Raw genomic sequence first — 18,548 nt, forward strand, 5'->3', positions numbered from 1 at the left:
AAGATGAGAGACTGGCATGCAAATTCAACGTAGAAAGCTTTTCAAAAGCCAATTGAGAAATTAGAAGTGGTACAGAAAACCTTAGCTGCATCCGGGAAGTAACTGAAACAGATTTAGTGGAACATATTAGAGGAGGGAAGGAACGAAGTAAGTTCATAGCAAACAGGATGCACATGATTCCTGAGCCTGGGGCACCTTCTCTGAGAACTGCCCAGGGAGGCCCTGGCTCTATCTTAGTGAGAGGTGAGTGTCACACATGTCACGTGCTGACAATCAGTCCTTGCACTTGGTTCTTAGAGTTTGTGCAAGATTTATTTTACCTTAACCACTGGGCCAATCTGAGAAGTTGCAGATTTCTTTAATGAACAGTTTAGATGCTGGCCTATTGTATCTAAGATGTGCTGCGATCAAGTTGGGGCTTCAGGTCTACCGAGTTTGGAAAGACACCATGTTTACATGTGGTTCCCATAATGCACTTAAAAGGTAGGTAGAAGCATTGTGGAAACACTCTGGTGTGCCCCCCATAAGAACTCAAGGGGGTAGGACCAAAGTTTGCAGCTGGACTGGCAAGAGTCCAATTTGCATACTCTGGACACGCAGGCCAGCTGGTAAGGTCAGGACCTACTCATCCCACAGGGTTGAAGGCCAGAGCCCTGATGACTGTGGATGGCACACAGCAGGGACTCAGTAAATGCCAGTCCCCTCCTTTCTTCATTTCCCAGGAGGGACCCAGCACCCTCCTGGCCACTGTACCTGGAAGGGCCACCCTGGACTCCACACTCACTAGGGGAGGGTGACTGAAATCTGCCATTCCTGCCTCTGTTTCTAAAGGTGCTACCACACTAGGTCTTTTAGGAGTCGGGGCTGAGGGACCTCGGGACAGGGCTGGTATTTCAGCCCGCATCTCTGGGCCACGAAGGGGGCGCACCTGGGCTTTCTGCAAGGGTGCCATCCGGCAGCAGAGCACAGCACTGCAGTTCCGGCAGATCTCCAGGAAGAGCTCTCGGTAGTTGCTGGAACTGCCGTCCTCTCGGGGCTTCATGATTAATGACAGCGCCGCGCCATCAATAATTAAACCGTAGTCCTGCATATCCGCTGAGAGTCTGTTAGGCCACACAAATAAGAAAGATCACTCAATTGCTAGATCCACGTTTTAGAACCTGCAGGTGCTGCAACCCCCCAGGACTAAGCCGCTGGGCCTCCACTTCATCAAGGCAACCTTCAGAGCACTGCATGTGACAACTATGACGATATTTTAATGAAATGTTCTTGTTTTCCTCAGACAAAGCCACAGCACACGTTTCTGTGCTTCGCGGGAAGCTCTGGGAACAGGGCCTCTGTCTGTCAGCCTACCCTGGGTCCAGATTCCTGAACCCCGTCTGTGTGTACAGCTCGCAGCCACAGGCTCCCTGCCCAGTAATCCAAGCTGATGAGAACGGGGTGACACACTCTCTTTGCCAGCCTTCAAAATGACAAATACTCCCAATCCCCCAGAGCATCTCAGGCACAGAGAACTATCCTCGTCTATTTATGAATAATTTAAAATCTGCATTTGATGAGGGCACTCACATGCTCTGCCCACACTAATGGGAATCTAAAACCAGCTAAACAAACCCGATCTCAGAAGACGCGCTGATCTCAGAAGACGCGCCGCAGGCCAGCAGGGCAGCCCCGTGCACTGTGTCTGTCAGACTGCCGGACATACCAGCACGCTGCCTCGCCCCAGACAGACCACCTGCATTATTGATAACCCCAGCCTGCCTGGATGCCCTCTCTGGCATCTGCTGCAGAGCCCCTGAGTCTTAGAAGCACTCAAGAATTATCCCAATGAAAACACTTTAAACAAAGAAGAAGAAAAGAACACTTGCTCAATCTGTCTTCCCGTACCCTCAACCCTGCCCACAATCTGCACCTGCACCTCCACACAGAGGAGCAGGGAGACATGTCTCAGTCCATGACTGAGAGGTGCCATGACTCAGTCCCAAGTTCAACCTGACCCAGGAGGACCTGGTGCTCATGCCCTCAGGAGACCCAGGTCCCTGTCAGGATGAGGAGACCCACCCACCCTGAGAAGTTGTCCCTGGTCAGGCTCCCGCTGCAGCGCAGGACGGTTTTGCTCAGCTCGAACAGGACGTCATGCAGACTCTGCTCCTCGATCCGCTTGGTGGTGAGCTCGAGCAGCTGCGTGTTCCTCCGGAAGAGCTTGCAGGCGTAGCAGGTGGCCGCAGCCGTCTCCATCTTGTCCCCGGTGAGCACCCAGACCTTGATGCCCGCCTTCTGCAGCGCCTCGATGGTGTCGGCTGCTTTCTCCTGGAGCCTGAGGGGAGAAACCAGAGGTTGGCCCCAGAACACAAAGGCCAGGGAGAGCGCTTCGGGAGCCTGAGGCTGCAGAGGGATGAGCTGCAGAATCCAAGCACGAGGCTGCTGCTGGCCATCTCACCGCAGCGTTCATGGCGCTTTGCAACACCAGCAGACAGGCCAGACGGAGTGTCCAAACACAGTCGCCACTGGCCAACCTCCAGTTCTGTCCAGCTGAAACCCACCACGTGGACAGGGCAGCAGGCACTGTGAGGAATCCTCGTGGCCCATGGGGAATGGCCTCTCGCAGGTAAACAGGGCGTGGGGTGTTGCAGGAGTCACTTCAGTTCTTTTGCTACAACCTGCTCTGTCTGACTGCCTTTTGCCAAACTGGAACCCCAAACCCAAGTTACACCACATCCTGAGGTGCTGGCCGTGTCCATAGGCCAGATGCCCTCTGACGCACGTGGGGGCTTCCCTTCCTGTCGACCATGGCCCACGGGGTCGGGCTGCACCGCCTCCCTCCTGCCAGCTGGCCGAGGCTCACTGCGAGGACACTCTGCTGACACTGTCAGCCTGCGCCAGTCTGTGGGTGCTGGTGGAGTCACAGCCACGAGCCACGAGCACCACACTCCCGTCAGAAGGAGCACGTGAAGTGTTCACAGAAGGCTCTGGAACATGGAGGTCAGCCCGAGGACTTTCTCCTCACCACGGGCAGTAGCCATGAGCAGCAGCTGTGGCCCTGGCTTTGCTCCCCCAGCAGAACCCCTGGCCATCCTGCTGTGCTTGCAGCCCCAGGAAGGCCTACTCCTCACTGTCCGCTGTGGAGGCTGGAAGACCCTGGAGGCTGGGATACCTGTGATTGGCGCTTTCCACCAGTCACGATCACTAGGCCCTGCAACAGTCCCGGCTCTCCTAAGCTTCTTCAAAGGGCAATGAGAAATATGTTGAGGGGGAGGGAAGGGAGGGAGGGGAGGGAACACATTAGCAAGCTCAGCCGAGGCCCCTGGCTGACCCTGGAGGACCACGGAAACCTGGACCTTGATGACCCCTAATGGGCTTTCTGAGAAGTGTGCTTCAGCCCCCTTGTTTCTGGACAGCAAAGTGGCCTCTGGCCACAGCCCCCCAGGACATTCACCCACCCTGGCCGCCCACTGCGCCGCGGGCCTGGGGTAGGCAGGTGTGTGCCTTTACCTGTTCTCCATTCACCACCCTGGCTGCCCACTGTGTTGTGGACCTGGGTTGGGCAGGTGTGTGCCTTTACCTGTCCTCCACGGCCGTGGCACCAAGCAGGATGAGGTCCCTCTCGATCTGCTCGTAGGCCTCTGCGAGCTTCTTTTCCCGGTCCTGGAGGGCCACCTTGGCGGCCTGCAGCAGTCTGCAGGCGGCCTCGTACTCCTCGGGGGCCATGCTCTTGTAGGCCACACACAGCGTGCGGAGTCCCTCCTGCAGACCACACGGCAGCGTCAGGAGGGCTGGGGCTGTGCTGAGCACGCAGGGGCCCTCCTGACGCCCACGTTCTAGTTAGGAGGACAGGCCAACCAGTGAGGGTCAGTCCTACACAGCTGGACTATTCATGACCATGCAGAGTCCGGGGAATCATCTCGAATCACAAATTCCCATCTAGGAAGCCTGGAACACCAGCTGCTGGAAGCCGTGTGTGAACTACGGTTGTTTGAGCTGCCTCCTGGGTGAAATTCCCTGGTCCGAGAAAGTCCAGGTCAGCTGTGCCCTGCCTTAGCTCACATCCCTGGGTTCCCCAAACAACCCGTCTTCCCCACTCATCGTGTTTCCTGAAGAAGCTCCTCACTGGCTCCTTCTGGTGGGTTACTTTAAACAAAGCATTTGTGGGCCTCTTCCTCGTCAGGATCAGACCAAGGGCTCGACCATCCGTCAGTGCCCACTTTGAATATAGACACATTTCTCATCTTTTGTGTGTATTTCTTTTCCTTAATATCTTTTTAGTTGTTGATAGACGCTTATTTTTCTATACGTGGTGCTGAGAACTGAACCAGTGCCTCACCCATGCCAGACAAGCGCCACTGCTAGCCCCCGCCCCGCCCCTGTGTTTATTTCTTAATATTACTTCCCAGCCTTTATTTCCAGCTGGCCCACACCTACTCCCGCCCCACGCAGGTCGTGAGCAGGAATCGCCAGGGTTATCACCCCAAAAGAGACTTCACTCCTACTCTCTGATGAATGCATTGCTTAAGTTAAACCTTTCTAGGATAATAATCTGCAATTCTGTGGTAAACACCAAGTGGTATTTCTGAAGTAGACTCATCAAGGGGAAGGCGAAGGCCTTGGAGGCTGCCCACCAGCCTTGACTCCTGCATAAGCATTTCGCCTTCCAGGAGACACCTGGTCTTTGTGGTCTAGAATGGACTTCCCAGGATGTGTGGAAGCTTCCAGCAGCTCTGGGGCACTCAGTCTCCTCGTGCCTCTGACCTCCGGGTCTAGCTCAAGGGCACCTCACTGGACTGACAGTGCTCATCTCCCTGAGCACTTGAGAGCGAGGGGCGCAAGAGGCCTCCCATAGACCTGAGAGCCAAGGGACCTGGGTGTGTGAAGCTGTGTTCTCCAGGAACCTTCCAGAACTCTGTTCCTGTGCACCCTCCAGACATGGTCTCCTGCTCCAAGGGGTCGAGCAAGAAGCCAGAGCTGTCCTAGCCCCGGCTTCCACACCCACATGCTGCCTGGTGCCCCAGCCATGTGCGCCTGTGCCCCTCCCCTGGCTGTGGCTGCTGGACCATGTCCTGCTTCACCAAAATCTCGGTGGGTCTGCGAGTAGAGGAGTGGAGGGCCCGAGGAGCACACGGATGAAGGCTTCGTTCACAAGTGGAAAACCCCAGGACAAGAGAACAGCTTTAAAGGAGAACCATCCCAAGCTGCCCACAGCGCAGAGCCGGCGTGAGGGCACACAGACACCTTCATAAACACAGAGGTCCTTGCTTCTCAAAGCAGACGGGACTTGCCCACGTGGCTGCAGGGAGCAGAAGTGAAGCCTCTCTGTTCTTCCTGCCAAGGGCCAGTGAAACCCGCATAGTGCACACACAGGCACACAGACGGGGTAACATGGGCCAGGCCAACACCACCAGAAAACGACAGATCCCCTGGCAACATGGACACCTACGTCCTCACCAGCCGGATGGGACAGGCAGGGCCAGGGGCTCCCCCAGGAGACTGAGGGGCTCAGCACTGGACATCCACTCCCCGCAGTACAAGGCCTGGCAGAAGCAGTAGAGCCAGGCCAGCATTCGAGGGACGCAGACAGGCGGCTGACCAGAACCCTGTGCCTTTCCCAGTAGGATCGGCAGGTGCCTACTCAGCACGGCAGAAGCCATGGAGAAAACCCACAGCAGACGTCACATGGAGGCCAAGACAGCACTTCCCCCAGTCAGGAACAGAGGGGGCCTGCCTGGCCACTTCTCCTCGTGGCATAAGACATTCCCATCAGAGCAACCAGGCATTAACAGGGGGACGCCCATGAGGAAGGGTGCCTAAGGACCCTCTGTCTGCAGATGACGTGGCCCCACAAAGACAGACCCAAGCCGGCAGAGACACCACTCCCCAGACAACCCAAGGGGAGACCAAGGCAACCCCCGGAGTGACATCAGGAAGCAGAACCCTCGGCTCTGCGCTCAGCCAGAGGTGGAGGGCTGAACGAAGTCACTAAGACCAACTCTAGGGGTCACCTGTGTTCACAGACCACGTCCCAGCACTGCTGGTGACAGTGCTGCCCAGGGCCACCTCCAGGTCAGTGTGACCCCACAAGGAGTCCTAGGGTGGAAAAGCCCAGCTGAGATTCGTGCGCATCTCAATTGGCCCCTGAAGGACCTTGCAAAGGCCAATCAGCTCTCCTGCTCTGGTCAGCCAGCACGACACCAGGACGCAGGGCCATGACCAGACCTGGAGTGGGGCGGGCAGAACACGAGGCCAGCACACCCGGCTGGCAATTCTGACAGGGCACCAGGACCGTGGTGGGGAAAGAACCAGCTGCCATCAAGAGGCTGGGAGACCCACGCCTTCGAGAGAGCAAGGCTGGCCTGTCACCGTCCTCCCGAAGCCAACCAAAGAGCAGCGAAGCCCCGAGCACAGGAGCTAAGCTGCGGAACCCGGAGGAAGAGCAGGCGGCCTCCCGACTCCGGGCTCCACGACGTCTCCTAGACGTGACGCCAAGCAGAGACCACAGAGGAGAGCTGGATGATGGGACTCAGAAGACACAAGGGCCCCTGCACTTGCTTGATCATTGTGATTTCCTGTCAATCTGCCATTATTTAAAAATAACATTAGTAACCAGGGGGCTACAAGGCCCTCACATGCCCAGCAGAGGAGATGCCCAGAGGCCAGGAAGGAGCTGTCAGGAAGGGTGGCACAGCTTGACCCCAGGAGCTCACAGTGGTCACTGGCCCGAGTGCCACACTGGACCCACCATCACATCACAAGACGGCACCAACTGAAGGAAGCAGCACTCTCCTGGAACCGGCTCCACAAGACTCGAGGTCTGCAGGAACAGCAGCCTCCAGGCCAACCAGGCACACCACTGGCTGAGGAAGGCACAGGCCATGGCCACGCCCGGGGAACACCGCTAGACCTGGGCAGTTGCTGTCTGCAGGAAGGGTGCCCTGGGGACACGGTGCGGCAGACCAGACAGGGCAGAAACTGGGGCGAAACAGCCGGAGGATTTAAGGAAGAGCCTCAGAAAGCTGCAGAGAGATGGGTGGCAGCTGACCACACAGGAACCGCTCAGTGGGAGCAGGAATACCACAAGAATGACCACGGACAGTCACTAGAGCTCCCCGAGCTGAGGAAGCTCCGGAGCCCAGGCAGCAGGCCAGCCATGCGCAGACGAAGGGCCACCACGCCGTCTGGCCTCTCCAGCTGCCCAAACCCCACAGTCCACTGCAGCTGACTTCAACAACCCCGGAGTGGAGACCGTCTGAATCATGGTCCACACACCCATGCTTTCCATGGAAACCACGGCAGACCAGCAAACGCACACCCACGTGGACAGCCCTCCAAACAGCTAGTGCCGCAGAAGCCAGAGGGACCCTGGCAGGAGAAGGCAGAGGTGCACACACGCACACAGACACACAGACAGACACGCAGACACACATGTGCACACGAAGACACATGTGCACCCACGTGGACAACCCTCCAAACAGCTAGTGCCGTGGAAGCCAGGGGGGACCTTGGTAGAAGGCAGAGGTGCACGCACGCACACAGACACACAGATACACAGACACACAGAGACACATGCCCACACACGCAGACACACAGACACACACGAAGACACGTGCACCCACGTGGACAACCCTCAAAACAGCTAGTGCCGTAGAAGCCAGAGCGGACCCTGGCAGGAGAAGGCAGAGGTGCACGCACACAGACACACAGAGACACACACACACATGCACACGCACACAGACACAGAGACACACACATGCGCACGCGTGCACACACGAAGAGACATGCACACACAGACACACATGCACACACACGCACACACATAAACAGACAAGTACACACACAGACACATGTGCACACACATGCAGATGCACACACTCACAAACGCAGGCACATGCAGAAACACAGACACACGCACTACACATGCAGGCACACGCAGACTCGTGCGCACACACACACACACGCAGACACACAGACTTTAGTAAGCAGCAGGGTTTTAAGGTTTTGCCCTAAAAAGTGCAATGAAGCCCGGTGGGTGCCGGAGGACACCCTTTAGCGACCCTCTGGCAGAACGTGGATGCAGCTGTATGGAGAAGTGTCTGTGTGTGTCTGGGGCTTTATAAACTAGGAGCAGAAAGAGATTTCTGGACCAGGAGTAGAGCTTTCCAGGCCACGGCTGTCCCACCTGCTCCTTCCTCCTGGGGAGAGGGGCTATAAGAATGTGGCCTGCCACCTCGAGGAACTGCCACCAGATTCCCATATCCCAGGCACCAACGGAAGGAAAGGAGCCCTCCCCAGGGAGGGGGCCACCTCGGGCCGCCCGTCCTCATGGGTCTCACCACTGCATTGCGCTCCACCCTGGCTCGGATCTGGTCCACTCTGCCTTCCGTCACCCTGGGAAATATGGAAGAATCCGCTCCTTTGCAAAACAGATAGATTTCTCCTGTAAAATAAGAAAAAAGAAGAGAAAACCGCCAAGGTTGAATTTCATCCCGACACGGGGGCCCTGCACTGCTTTCCACCGCTGGAATGCCTCAGCAGGATGCCAGGCCTGAGAAACCACCTTAAAGACTTTGATGGCCAATTGACAAGCTGAGGCTGGGAAATCAGATCTGTGGATTCCTCCCAAACCTCCTTTTACTCTCACTCTCGGAGGTCCCAGGGCAACGTCAGGACCAGGAACACAAGGCAGCTCTTGGGCCTCGGCTGCACCTTCTCTGGTAAAGGCAGAAAGAAAGACCCAAGGCCCTGGGCAGAGTGGGGGCATGATGAATGCAGGAGTTGCCCGGCCAGGGCAGGGAGAGCAGCCTGTGGACACTGACCGCTGCCGCGTCACCGAGCAGGAGAAAGGGCACCAGTGCCGCACACCTCCCACACTGCCGAGAAGGGCTCCTCCGTCCTCAGGTGAGCCGGGGCAACAGCAGCAGCGGTCAAGCTGCTGGGACAAGGTGCCAGCCCTGGCGCCACCACTCACAGTCGGGGCCCTTCTCTGGGGAGTCTCAGCCTGTCGGGTGGGGCAGCAGGTCAAGACCACCATGCTCCATCACCAGGGCTGCAGGGCTACGGGGGTGGGGGATGGGAGACACGCCTGGGCCAGACTGACATTCCAGGAGACTGAACCCGGTCCTCTGTGGGGACAGATTCTTGAGCCCCTAACACCGAGGGTCCTTCCAAGTATCCAGGACCAAGTCTGGAGGGCACCGGAGGTCAGTCGGGGACTGTCCAGCTCAGCGATTCCCAGGGTGGGGTGGGCAGAGGCCCTCCCGGGCTGACAGCTGGGATCCAGACCCAGGGTTCAGGGGTGTGTTGGGCGCCGACCTTCCTTGTTCCTGCTCCCAGGACAGACCCCGGGGAAACACAGAGAGAATGTCTCAGTCTCAGATACGACCCACTGGCTGAGGGCTCAGTCCAGAGGCTGGCCACAGCCACAAAGCACTGCCACGGAGACGTGGGCTGTGGCCGCCTGGGTGGGCACACGCTGGGCAGAAGCAGGTAGGAAAAGGAGCCCCGGGAGCAGCTACCAGGGACACAGGGCACTGGCTCTAGCTGGTGCCTGCAGAACCACACTGCTGGGGCTTCTGGGGCCATGACCCATCCAGGATGGTTCCAGAGCCCGTCATGGTCACCAGATGGTGGGACTGCTCATGATTCAGGGCTCCCGGCTCAGCTCCCCACAGTCCCGATGTGCCCAGACACACAAGGCCGGGCACATAGGCCCTGGGACGAGGGTCCACCTGGCCTAGGAGCAGCCCCAGGGCGTAGCAAGCGCACCCTGGGCAGGTGGGCGCAGACCTGCTGTTGCAGCTCTGTGGACACGTGGCCTGCAGGACTGAGCCTGTGGGACCAGGTCTTCTGGTCCTGTCGACAGCCAGCCCTACCACCACCCACTCCAGGGCCAACAAGAGTTGGTGGGGAGGATGGTGGCCAAAGCTCCTGGTGGGCACGGCTGGGCACTGTCCCACCCATGCTAGGCGACACTGCGGTAAGCCTGGCGGTGGCTCTCAGGGGACAGGGCACGTCGACAGGCAGCTCTGGGGGCGTGTGACACAGTGCCTCCCTTTGCCTCACTGCAGGGGCTGTGGCGTGGACACCATCAGAAGAGCCCCAGGTCATGCTCACGAGTCTCTGGAACAGGAGCGCCCAGCGTGGCCGAGTGACCCAAACCTCCGGTGTCCCTCCTCAATTCGGCCTCATCGGGTCTGCAGGGTGCACAGCATGGGGCACAGGTTGTGGGCACCCTGAGGTTGTGGGCACCACTTCCACCGAGAGAGAAGGACTCCGCCCACCCACAGGTGGCGAGACCCACACGGTGGTGCCCCCTCTGCGGACATGGCGCTCCTCCTGCCGGTCCCTGAGGACGGCATCACGGCCCAGAGTATGTTCTGCAGAGGCCCCAGGAAGGTGCAGCCTCCTGAGCCCAGGGCTGTCCCAAGCCGACACCTCAGGCCTCAAGCTGGGTCACTGCCGCATCCACAAGAGCCCCTGTGCAGCCCGGACGGCACAGTGACGTTGGTGGCTCAAAGCGGCCATGAGAGGCTGACAGGTGGCTCCTCCGTCGGCACAGAGCCTCTACTAGACGTGGTGGCCCCAGGGCAGGAGCAGTGTCAGGGGGTACAGCTGGGGAGGCTCCCCTGGCAAGACCCAGCTGGGAATGCCCACGTGCTGTCCTCCTCCTGGTGGTTCACAGTGGCTGGAGGTCGCGGGATGGTGTTCCGTGGGGGCAGGTGGGGTGGCCTCACGCCCTCAGCAGGTGTCAGCATCTCTGCATCGGCTCCCAGAGACGGTCCTGCAACCCACTGCCAGGTGGTAAAGCCCGCTTCTCTGTGTGTCATGGCAATGTCCACAGAGGCTGCCACGTGTCCCATGACTTTGGTGCAAATCCTGCAGGTGGAGCCTGCTCTTCTCCCTCACGTTGTGATCCATCTCGGGGCAGGTGCTGTGGGACTCAGTGGGTTGAGATACACAGCCAGGTCCCCAGCAGCCACAGTGTCCTCCCGAGGCTGCCCACCCAACACAGGGAGCTCCATTCTTGGACAGCAACTCGGGACACTGCTAAATGTGCTCTCTGTACCCTCTGCTGTCCTTGGCAGTCTCCAAGGGAAAATAAGGATGGCTGCTCTCAGCCAGGACCTCAGGACAGCTCTGCCCAGGAGACAGGAGGTCTCTCAGCACAAGCAGAGGAACCCGGCCAACAAGGAATTCCCCGAGGCTGGACTGGGCAGGTCCAGGGCAGCAGCACTGTTTGGTGACTGACCTGGCATTCGCCCAAAGAGGGACCAGCCTGGTGTTGCCTAGTTTAGGAAACAGCACAGGTCCCCAGCTCTCGAGGTGCTGCTCTGAGCTGCCCTGGTGAGTGGACTGGCCCCATCTCCCCAGGGCTCTGCAGGGGGCAGGGGTAGGGAGCGCCCTGCTGAGTGGGGCACACGCTGCCTCTTTCAGGACTGGGCCAGAGGCAGAGGCTCCAATGCAGGGCCACGTCCAGCGTGTCACCATGGGACCACACAGGGAGCAGTGCGACCGAGGAGGCCGGTGTCGCTAGCCAGGCAGTGCTGAGCTATTCTGGATGGGCGCGCAGGAGGGCAAGCCCACGCTGGGCAGCGCCTGGGCCTGTGGGGACGGCGGGTGGACACTGAGGCTGGGCTGCTGACGACGGCTAGGATGGTGGTGCAGGGCCTGGACAGGGGTGTGGATGACCCTCTCCAGTCCCCTGCAGCGGGGGCACAGGGTGTGCTGCACTAGGGGCAGGGGCTGGAGCTGGCAGGGCCCAGGCGCCAGGCTGCAGGCTGCTAACAGTGGGACTCCAAGGGAGCCTCCTTGGGGACAGTGAGGAGGGCCTCATGGGCTCTGCCAGACGGTGGAGGCCAGCCAAGGCTCAGGAACCTTCCAGAAGCAGGAGGAGCTGAAGTGCCACGAACAGCCCTGGGCTGAGCAGGGACAATGAGCCAAACACCACAAACCCTGAGAGCGCGCAGAGGTCACCAAGGTCATGTAGTCAGAGGGTCTGACCCCACCACGTCCTCCATCCAGAACCCCGAGGCAGAGCCTGAGCCTGGGGCCCGTGAGACCCTCTGCCCAGCAGAGCACACAGCTCAGTGACGTGTGTGTCACCACCGGAACGCCTTCCTTCCTCAACAGCGGGTGTTCGAGAGCTAAAACACGCTCGGGCACCCGTGAGCGAGTGCGCGCCAAGGGGCATGTTCTCCCTGGTCTGTGCGATCCCAGGAGACGCTCGGAGGACGTGCATGGTGTGGCTGCACTCAGGCCTCTGCTCAGGGAAGCCTGCTTCCCTAGGCAGTGTGGGAATTCACCCACACCCAGCAGGACACTGGCCTGGCTCCGGTCCTCAGAGCTGCCAGAGTCCAGCTACTGGAGAAAACAAAACCGCCCGCACATCTGAGAAACCAAGAGAAGCCTCTACCTGTGGCGGCTCTGACGATGACACTCATTCTCCTTCTCACAGAGTCAAAACTCAGAATCTCCAGCAATTCAAACCTGAAAAAAAAGGAACTCTCACTCTTTTTTGGGTCTGGACATGAGCTGCCGGGCATGGAGGGCCACCCAACTCCACCCCAGGACGGCAGCATCCTCTACTCTCCGCGCCCCCCAAGCCTCACAGGTGCCACCTGAGCTCTGGACGCCACCAGACGCCCAGCTCTGCTTTGCACTGTCCTGGTGCTGGAGGGGGATGCTGACCGAGTCCAGCTCTGAGGCCCCTGCCTCAGAGAGGATAACCACCCGTGGGCACTTGGGCTACTGAAAACTGTCCGCAACCCCTTGGCTCGGGCCAGCAGGAGGCCGGGGAGAGGCTGCACCCTGTGGCTGTGCAGATGCCCTGGGTCCTCAGTGTACTGCAGGGTGGGTCCTGGTCCCTGCAGTCACTGCCTGCTCAGGTGGAAGCCACAACCAGGCAGAAAGCAGGTGGGAACCTCCTCCCTCAACAATGGCCGTTCAAGAGCTGAGACACACTTGGGCACCCGCAGCTGGGCGAGCGCCGAGGGTTCTGGCTTTCCCCTGCCCACAGGGAGCCCTGGGCCCAGAGGTCTGGGTCTGCAGGGAGGAGCCCACCCAGGCCGAGAGGCTCACCCATTCCCAGTTGTCCGTGAACTTATTTTATTTATATATATATATATATATATATACATATATATATATTTTTTTTAAGAGAGAGTGAGAGAGGAGAGAGAGGAGAGAGAGAGAGAATTTTTAATATTTATTTCTTAGTTCTCGGCGGACACAACATCTTTGTTGGTATGTGGTGCTGAGGATCGAACCCGGGCCGCACGCATGCCAGGCGAGCGCGCTACCGCTTGAGCCACATCCCCAGCCCCTTATTTTATATTTAAAACTAAGACTGTTGGAGGCCATCACCACCAAATCCCATGTTCTTTCTAACCTGTCTTAGCCTGTGTCCACTTATGCCATTCCTAAGAAGGAACACCACCGGCCTCCGAGTCAGAACTCAAGGTATGACTTCTGCCTCAGGAGTGAGCTCTTTGATGCCGAGACTGCCCCTGGGCATCAGCTGGCCTTTCTACAGCATAGCTGCGTACTTGGGAGGACTCTGTGCTCCCAGACCAGGGGCTGCTGCCTCAGCAGGGAGGCCGGGGGAGGTTGGAAGGTTCTAGAAGCCCTGAGGATTTCTGTAGCTGGCCCCCAGCTGGTGGTCTACCAGGGATGATGCAAACCTTCAGGGCCTAGCTGGAAGAGGAGGTCATTGGAGGGTGCACCCTTGAAGGGGATGTCTTGTCCCTGCCCCCTCCTCTCGCTCCCTGCTTCCTGGCCACCATGAGGCGGCAGCTCTGCACCACCATGTGGTGCCACCATGATGCACTGCCTTACACATCCCAGAAACAACGTGGCCAGGCGACGTGGACTGAAACCTCTCGGAGCAGGGCCACAGGCGCTCTTTCCCCCTTTCGCTGACTTCCTTGGTGTTCTGTCACAGTGCTGGAGAGGGACTGACACAGAGAAGAAGCCTTCCCTGACAAGCCCTAGTCCACCCCTCCAGGAAGCCATTGGAGAGACACCCTGTGCCAACAAGGCCCTCTTTCCTCCCACTGTCCTGTCTCACAGGGCTCGGAGGTTCTTGGATTCTTCCAGGAAGCAGGGCACCCATGGGAGGACACTGTTCTGAATGACAAACCCGCAGGCCCCTCTTCGTGGCCGCGCAGTACCTCACCTCTCGATGTCATCATTCCTGTTGAGAATCTCCATGTAGTTGTCCTTCAGCCGCAGGTATGTGAAGCCAAGCCTGCGGGCGAGAGGCAGACCGGTGAGCAGGGCGCGGTCCCTCCCCACCGAGCCCGGCGTTCCTGGGGAAGGAGAAACGCTGTGGGGAGCAGGCTGTGAACTGCACTTCAAAGCCAGGTGGGAGAAGGAGTCGGTCGCCACCTCAGCCCGCGCTCCCAGGACGCACAGCCCCCGCCTCCCTGGGTGACCCAGGCTCCTGTGGGTGCCGAGGCTCCCCACCCTGTCCCTGCACACGTCTACTGGACGCTCACAGGCTTGCTCATTGTTGCTCAGAGGGAGTACGACGTCGGGACCCAGAGGACCTTGAAGCTGTCCCCAAGGTTCCTGGGTGGGAGACCCCTCCCCATGCTGCAGTGAGGAGGGGGGACAAGGCCAGCAGGCTCCCAGCTCACAGTGACTGGCCTGTGTCAAGCCTGTGACATGCACCTGTCCCTCTCCCACTCGCCCCCTGTGCTTCACCCTCCGGATGCAGGAGAAAGCCCACCCCCGGAGGCCAGTGCTCAGCCCTGGACTTGAGGCAGATCTGCAAGAGCAGGCGTCTGCCCTGGTCACACGGGGTGCTCTGCACAGCAGTACCACAGCAGGCAGTCATCCCAGACAGCCCTCACATTGACTGATAGGACACCAGGCCAGGGTGCTGCTCACACCATGTGATCCCAGCAATACCCTCTCCCACGGCTGAGAGCGCAGCACCATTCCAGGCACCTGCCGGAGAGGGAGGAAGAAGGCCTGGCCTTGGGGCTGATAGATGGACACACAGTGCCAGCCGTCATGGTGGGCAGGGGCCAGGAGTGGGGCAGTGGGTCTGCCTACCCCATGGGAGCCTGTGCTGAAGGACGGGACTCCCAGCAGGGGTGCCCTGACCTCGACTGTCTGCCTGGAGTGCGGCTCAGTGCTGAGCGCCTGTTCTCCCAGAAGAGCTAGATCAGCTCTGAGTGGTCCCACTCTGTGGGAGTGGGCTTGGGGGCTTCGGAAGCCCACGGGGACGGCACCGCACAGGAGAAAGGTGCCGACTTAGAGGCAGCAGGACGCTGCTCGACAAAAAGCGCTGACCCTTCTCCTTGTTGCTCCTTCAGTCTTGGGGTTAACCCATGTCACAGGCAGTACAGAGGGGACCTGAGGGTCACCTGACTCCCAAGCCAGGGGCACCCAGAACGACTTGCGCAGTTTGAAACTGGGGCGTGAAGGGAACGTTTCCAGCACTGCCAGTGCTGGTGTGAAGCGCCGGCTCCGACCGGCATCTAGACCACTGCAGTCCCTCTGGTGGGGTACGAGATGCACAGGCAGCCGGCAGGCAGGGCCCCAGCGCCCATGTCACTCACCAAGCCCTGTGGTTTAGGGGAGACTGCCGCTAGGCCTCGGTTCCTGAGTCCAGGAGGAGACCAGCGCTGGAGGGGATGGGGCTGGCTCTGCCCTCAGGAGCCTGACCAGGACTGTCCCTCCGACATACTGCAGATGGGGGAGCCACGTGAATGATGCCATGAGGACTCACATGCAGCTTCTCCATGAGGCCCCCGAGGTACGGGGCCCAGGGGGGCCTGAGGCCATAGGCAGCTGCTGCTCAGCCCAGGAGCTCAAGACTCATGGGGACGGGTGGCGACCAGGACAGGAGGCGAGGGGCCCGGGACTGCCCACAGTGGATCTTGCGCTCAGCTGAGCCCCATCCCGCGGCGGCCCAGACCCACCTCTGGATGCCTTCCACCAGCGCCACCTCGTCAGGCGAGGATGATATGTACACGCAGGACTTCCCTGAGTCCGGTGACTTCCTGGGGCCGTCCACCTGGTCGTCATCTTTCACCTGCACAGTGTGGCAGAGACAGAGGGCCCGGAAAAAGAGCTCCTCCCGCTCCTGTGAAAACACGGCCAGGGGAAGTCCATGGCTCACAGCTGCCCAGAACAGGAGGCGCCCGGCAGGACACACCCCCACTCCCATGCTGCCACTCGGAGGGCGGGTGTGAGCGTGTACACGTGTGCATCTTCAGGAGTGTGCCTGTCTGTGCACTCCGTGTGCTCACTGCTCTCTGCATACCGCCTGCCCTGCCTGTCCAGGGATTCCAAGGTCCTAGCATGGAATCACCGCTTGTCGCCCCCCAGGGGGCACCGGTAGTACAGCAGCATCTGACCAGAACCTCACTGAAGTCCCTCGGGGTCCTGCCTCTCCCAGATGCCCCAGTGAGAGGGGAGACCACCTCGCACACATGTGCCTAGCATGGCGACACGTTCCTCCCTACAGTGGGCCAGAACCTACCCTCCCACTGACGCCCGGGGAAGAGTCAATCATGTCAATGCCAGAGGAGTCGGGCAGGACCTGCCCGTTGCAGATGACGTGGGGCACGTAGACCTGACCCTCGATGCAGCACTCCTTGAACGCCATGTTGTTCTCTGTGAGTGTGCCCGTCTTGTCCGTGAAGATGTACTCCACCTGCGGGTGAGACACACACCCTCAGACGCCACCCAGACCTGTGGCCGTGTCACCCTGGCCCAGGTGACAGTCTGGCAAGATACAAACATCGCATAGCTTGACCCAGATAGATGTAGAGCCGTGGGCGTGTCCGCTGCACCCCTTGGCCACTGGGACAGGTGTGATGTGGTGGGGGGCACGGTGGCAATGGATGGGGAACGGTGACCTTGGAGGACATTGCCTCGTGGAGCCAGTGCATCTGAAAGACCAGGGTGAGGATGGCCCATGTGTCCTTCAAACAACAAAGGGCACAAAGGAAACCTTCCTCTCTGAAGCCTTGGGGTCAAGACTCACGAGGCCACGCAGGGTCAGAGACAGAAGCCAAACAAGTGAGAGGGCAGACTTCAGAAGGACAGCCCGACAGGCCACAAAGACGCTGCTAGTTACACCTGATTCAGGTAAAGCAGAGGAGCGTGTTCACGGTGAGCAGCTGGGCAGATGCCGTGCGCACAGCTCCTGGGGGGAGGGTGAGCTGGGCTTGCGGCAGGAAGGAAGCGCAGAGAGGTGGAAAGGACTCAGCCGTGGGCTCCATAAGGACCTTTTCTCCCCGGGTCTTTCAGGAAGAGGCTCTGACAAACCGACAGCAGAAAGTGCCTTTCCGTCGTGAGCTTGTCCTTAACCAGCACTACGTCCTGACCTGCTGAATCAGCCCTGCCGCTAGGACACCAGCCAAAGCCCAGCGGAGCCTCCCCAGGGACACACAGCTGGGCCCAGAGAGCACTGGCTATCCCCAAGACCCCACAGAGGCTGCTGGCCTGTGACCCCTCACAGGCAGGTGTTGGGAGGTCAGCAATCTCAGAAGGGTCAGACCTCTGAAGGAACGCCTAGTAGAGGGCTCCATGGACAGCACCCCTGACTTGCCCAAGCCCCCTAAGGTGGGCAGATCTCCGACATGCTTTCCCGCGTGATTTCATGGAATTCAGATGAAAGTACTGCTAAACCCCAAGGCCGCCTTGGCAAGGGTGAAAGGGGCAAGAAAACGGTAAGACCTGCCGTCCCCACTCCATGGGTCCACCCTCTACCTGGTCCCCTGCAGAAGGGAGCTGCACTGCAGCTGGCGTCTGACTCCACAGCCTGCAGCATGACCCGAGGGGCCTGTGTTCAGGGGCAGCACCAAGGTGCGGGGTCAGGCTTTGGAGCCTCAGTCTTGCACTGGTGAAATGCAGGCGGCAGTGCTGACCTCTAAGGAAACACACACGGGCACTGGGAGGGTGGGAGCCGGTTCTGCCTCATTGCTAAACACCCATCTCGTCTGCTGTGAAAGTGGCACCCTAACCTGGCCGTTGGGGAAGACCTCACTCTCAACCTGCCCCTCAGCTCTGACCTCGGCGCCCAGGCTCTGTGCCTCCTGCTGCAGCTGGTTTTGCTCAGAACCAGACAGGACGGCGATCCCATCCCAACAGACTCCAGGAGGGGGGAGAGACCTGCAGCCTGGGCACGGCTCGACATTCCTCTTCCCACAGAAAACCCCTGCCACGGAACTGCTCAGGAACACATGAAACAGGATACGGGGCTCCAGAGGCGAGGACCTCACCCCTGAGCTAAGACCTGGGCAGCACTGAAGCTACAGTGACCGGCCAGGCCCCGGAGCAGCCAGAGGAACGTCCAGTGAGACAGCGACCTGCCCGTCAGGGGAGGAGCCATAGGAAGGTCCAATCAGAGAGTGGCCCGCCCCTCATGGGAGGAGCCATAGGAAGGTCCAATCAGAGAGCGGCGCGCCCCTCATGGGAGGAGCCATAGGAAGGTCCAATCAGAGAGCGGCGCGCCCCTCATGGGAGGAGCCATAGGAAGGTCCAATCAGAGAGTGGCCCGCCCCTCATGGGAGGAGCCATAGGAAGGTCCAATCAGAGAGCGG

The 18,548-nt window shown here is 59.5% G+C and overlaps 1 protein-coding gene across 3 annotated transcripts in view; it reads right to left on the minus strand.

Annotated features, from left to right (window-relative positions):
• The window catches only part of ATP11A (ATPase phospholipid transporting 11A), a 105,463-nt gene that overhangs the window by 16,852 nt on the left and 70,063 nt on the right, over window positions 1–18,548 (minus strand). For all 3 annotated transcript variants that reach the window (XM_081286196.1, XM_081286197.1, XM_081286198.1), the window contains exons 13-20: window positions 16,481–16,654; window positions 15,918–16,081; window positions 14,162–14,233; window positions 12,401–12,474; window positions 8,322–8,425; window positions 3,563–3,744; window positions 2,066–2,317; window positions 929–1,103 (exon numbers count right to left, since the gene is read on the minus strand). In XM_081286196.1, coding sequence (XP_081142322.1) covers window positions 929–1,103; window positions 2,066–2,317; window positions 3,563–3,744; window positions 8,322–8,425; window positions 12,401–12,474; window positions 14,162–14,233; window positions 15,918–16,081; window positions 16,481–16,654 — 1,197 coding nt within the window. The remainder of the gene's footprint in view (window positions 1–928; window positions 1,104–2,065; window positions 2,318–3,562; window positions 3,745–8,321; window positions 8,426–12,400; window positions 12,475–14,161; window positions 14,234–15,917; window positions 16,082–16,480; window positions 16,655–18,548) is intronic.

Source organism: Spermophilus citellus (genome assembly GCF_964194105.1).
Source record: "Spermophilus citellus genome assembly, chromosome: 1".
Taxonomy (NCBI): Eukaryota; Metazoa; Chordata; class Mammalia; order Rodentia; family Sciuridae; genus Spermophilus; species Spermophilus citellus.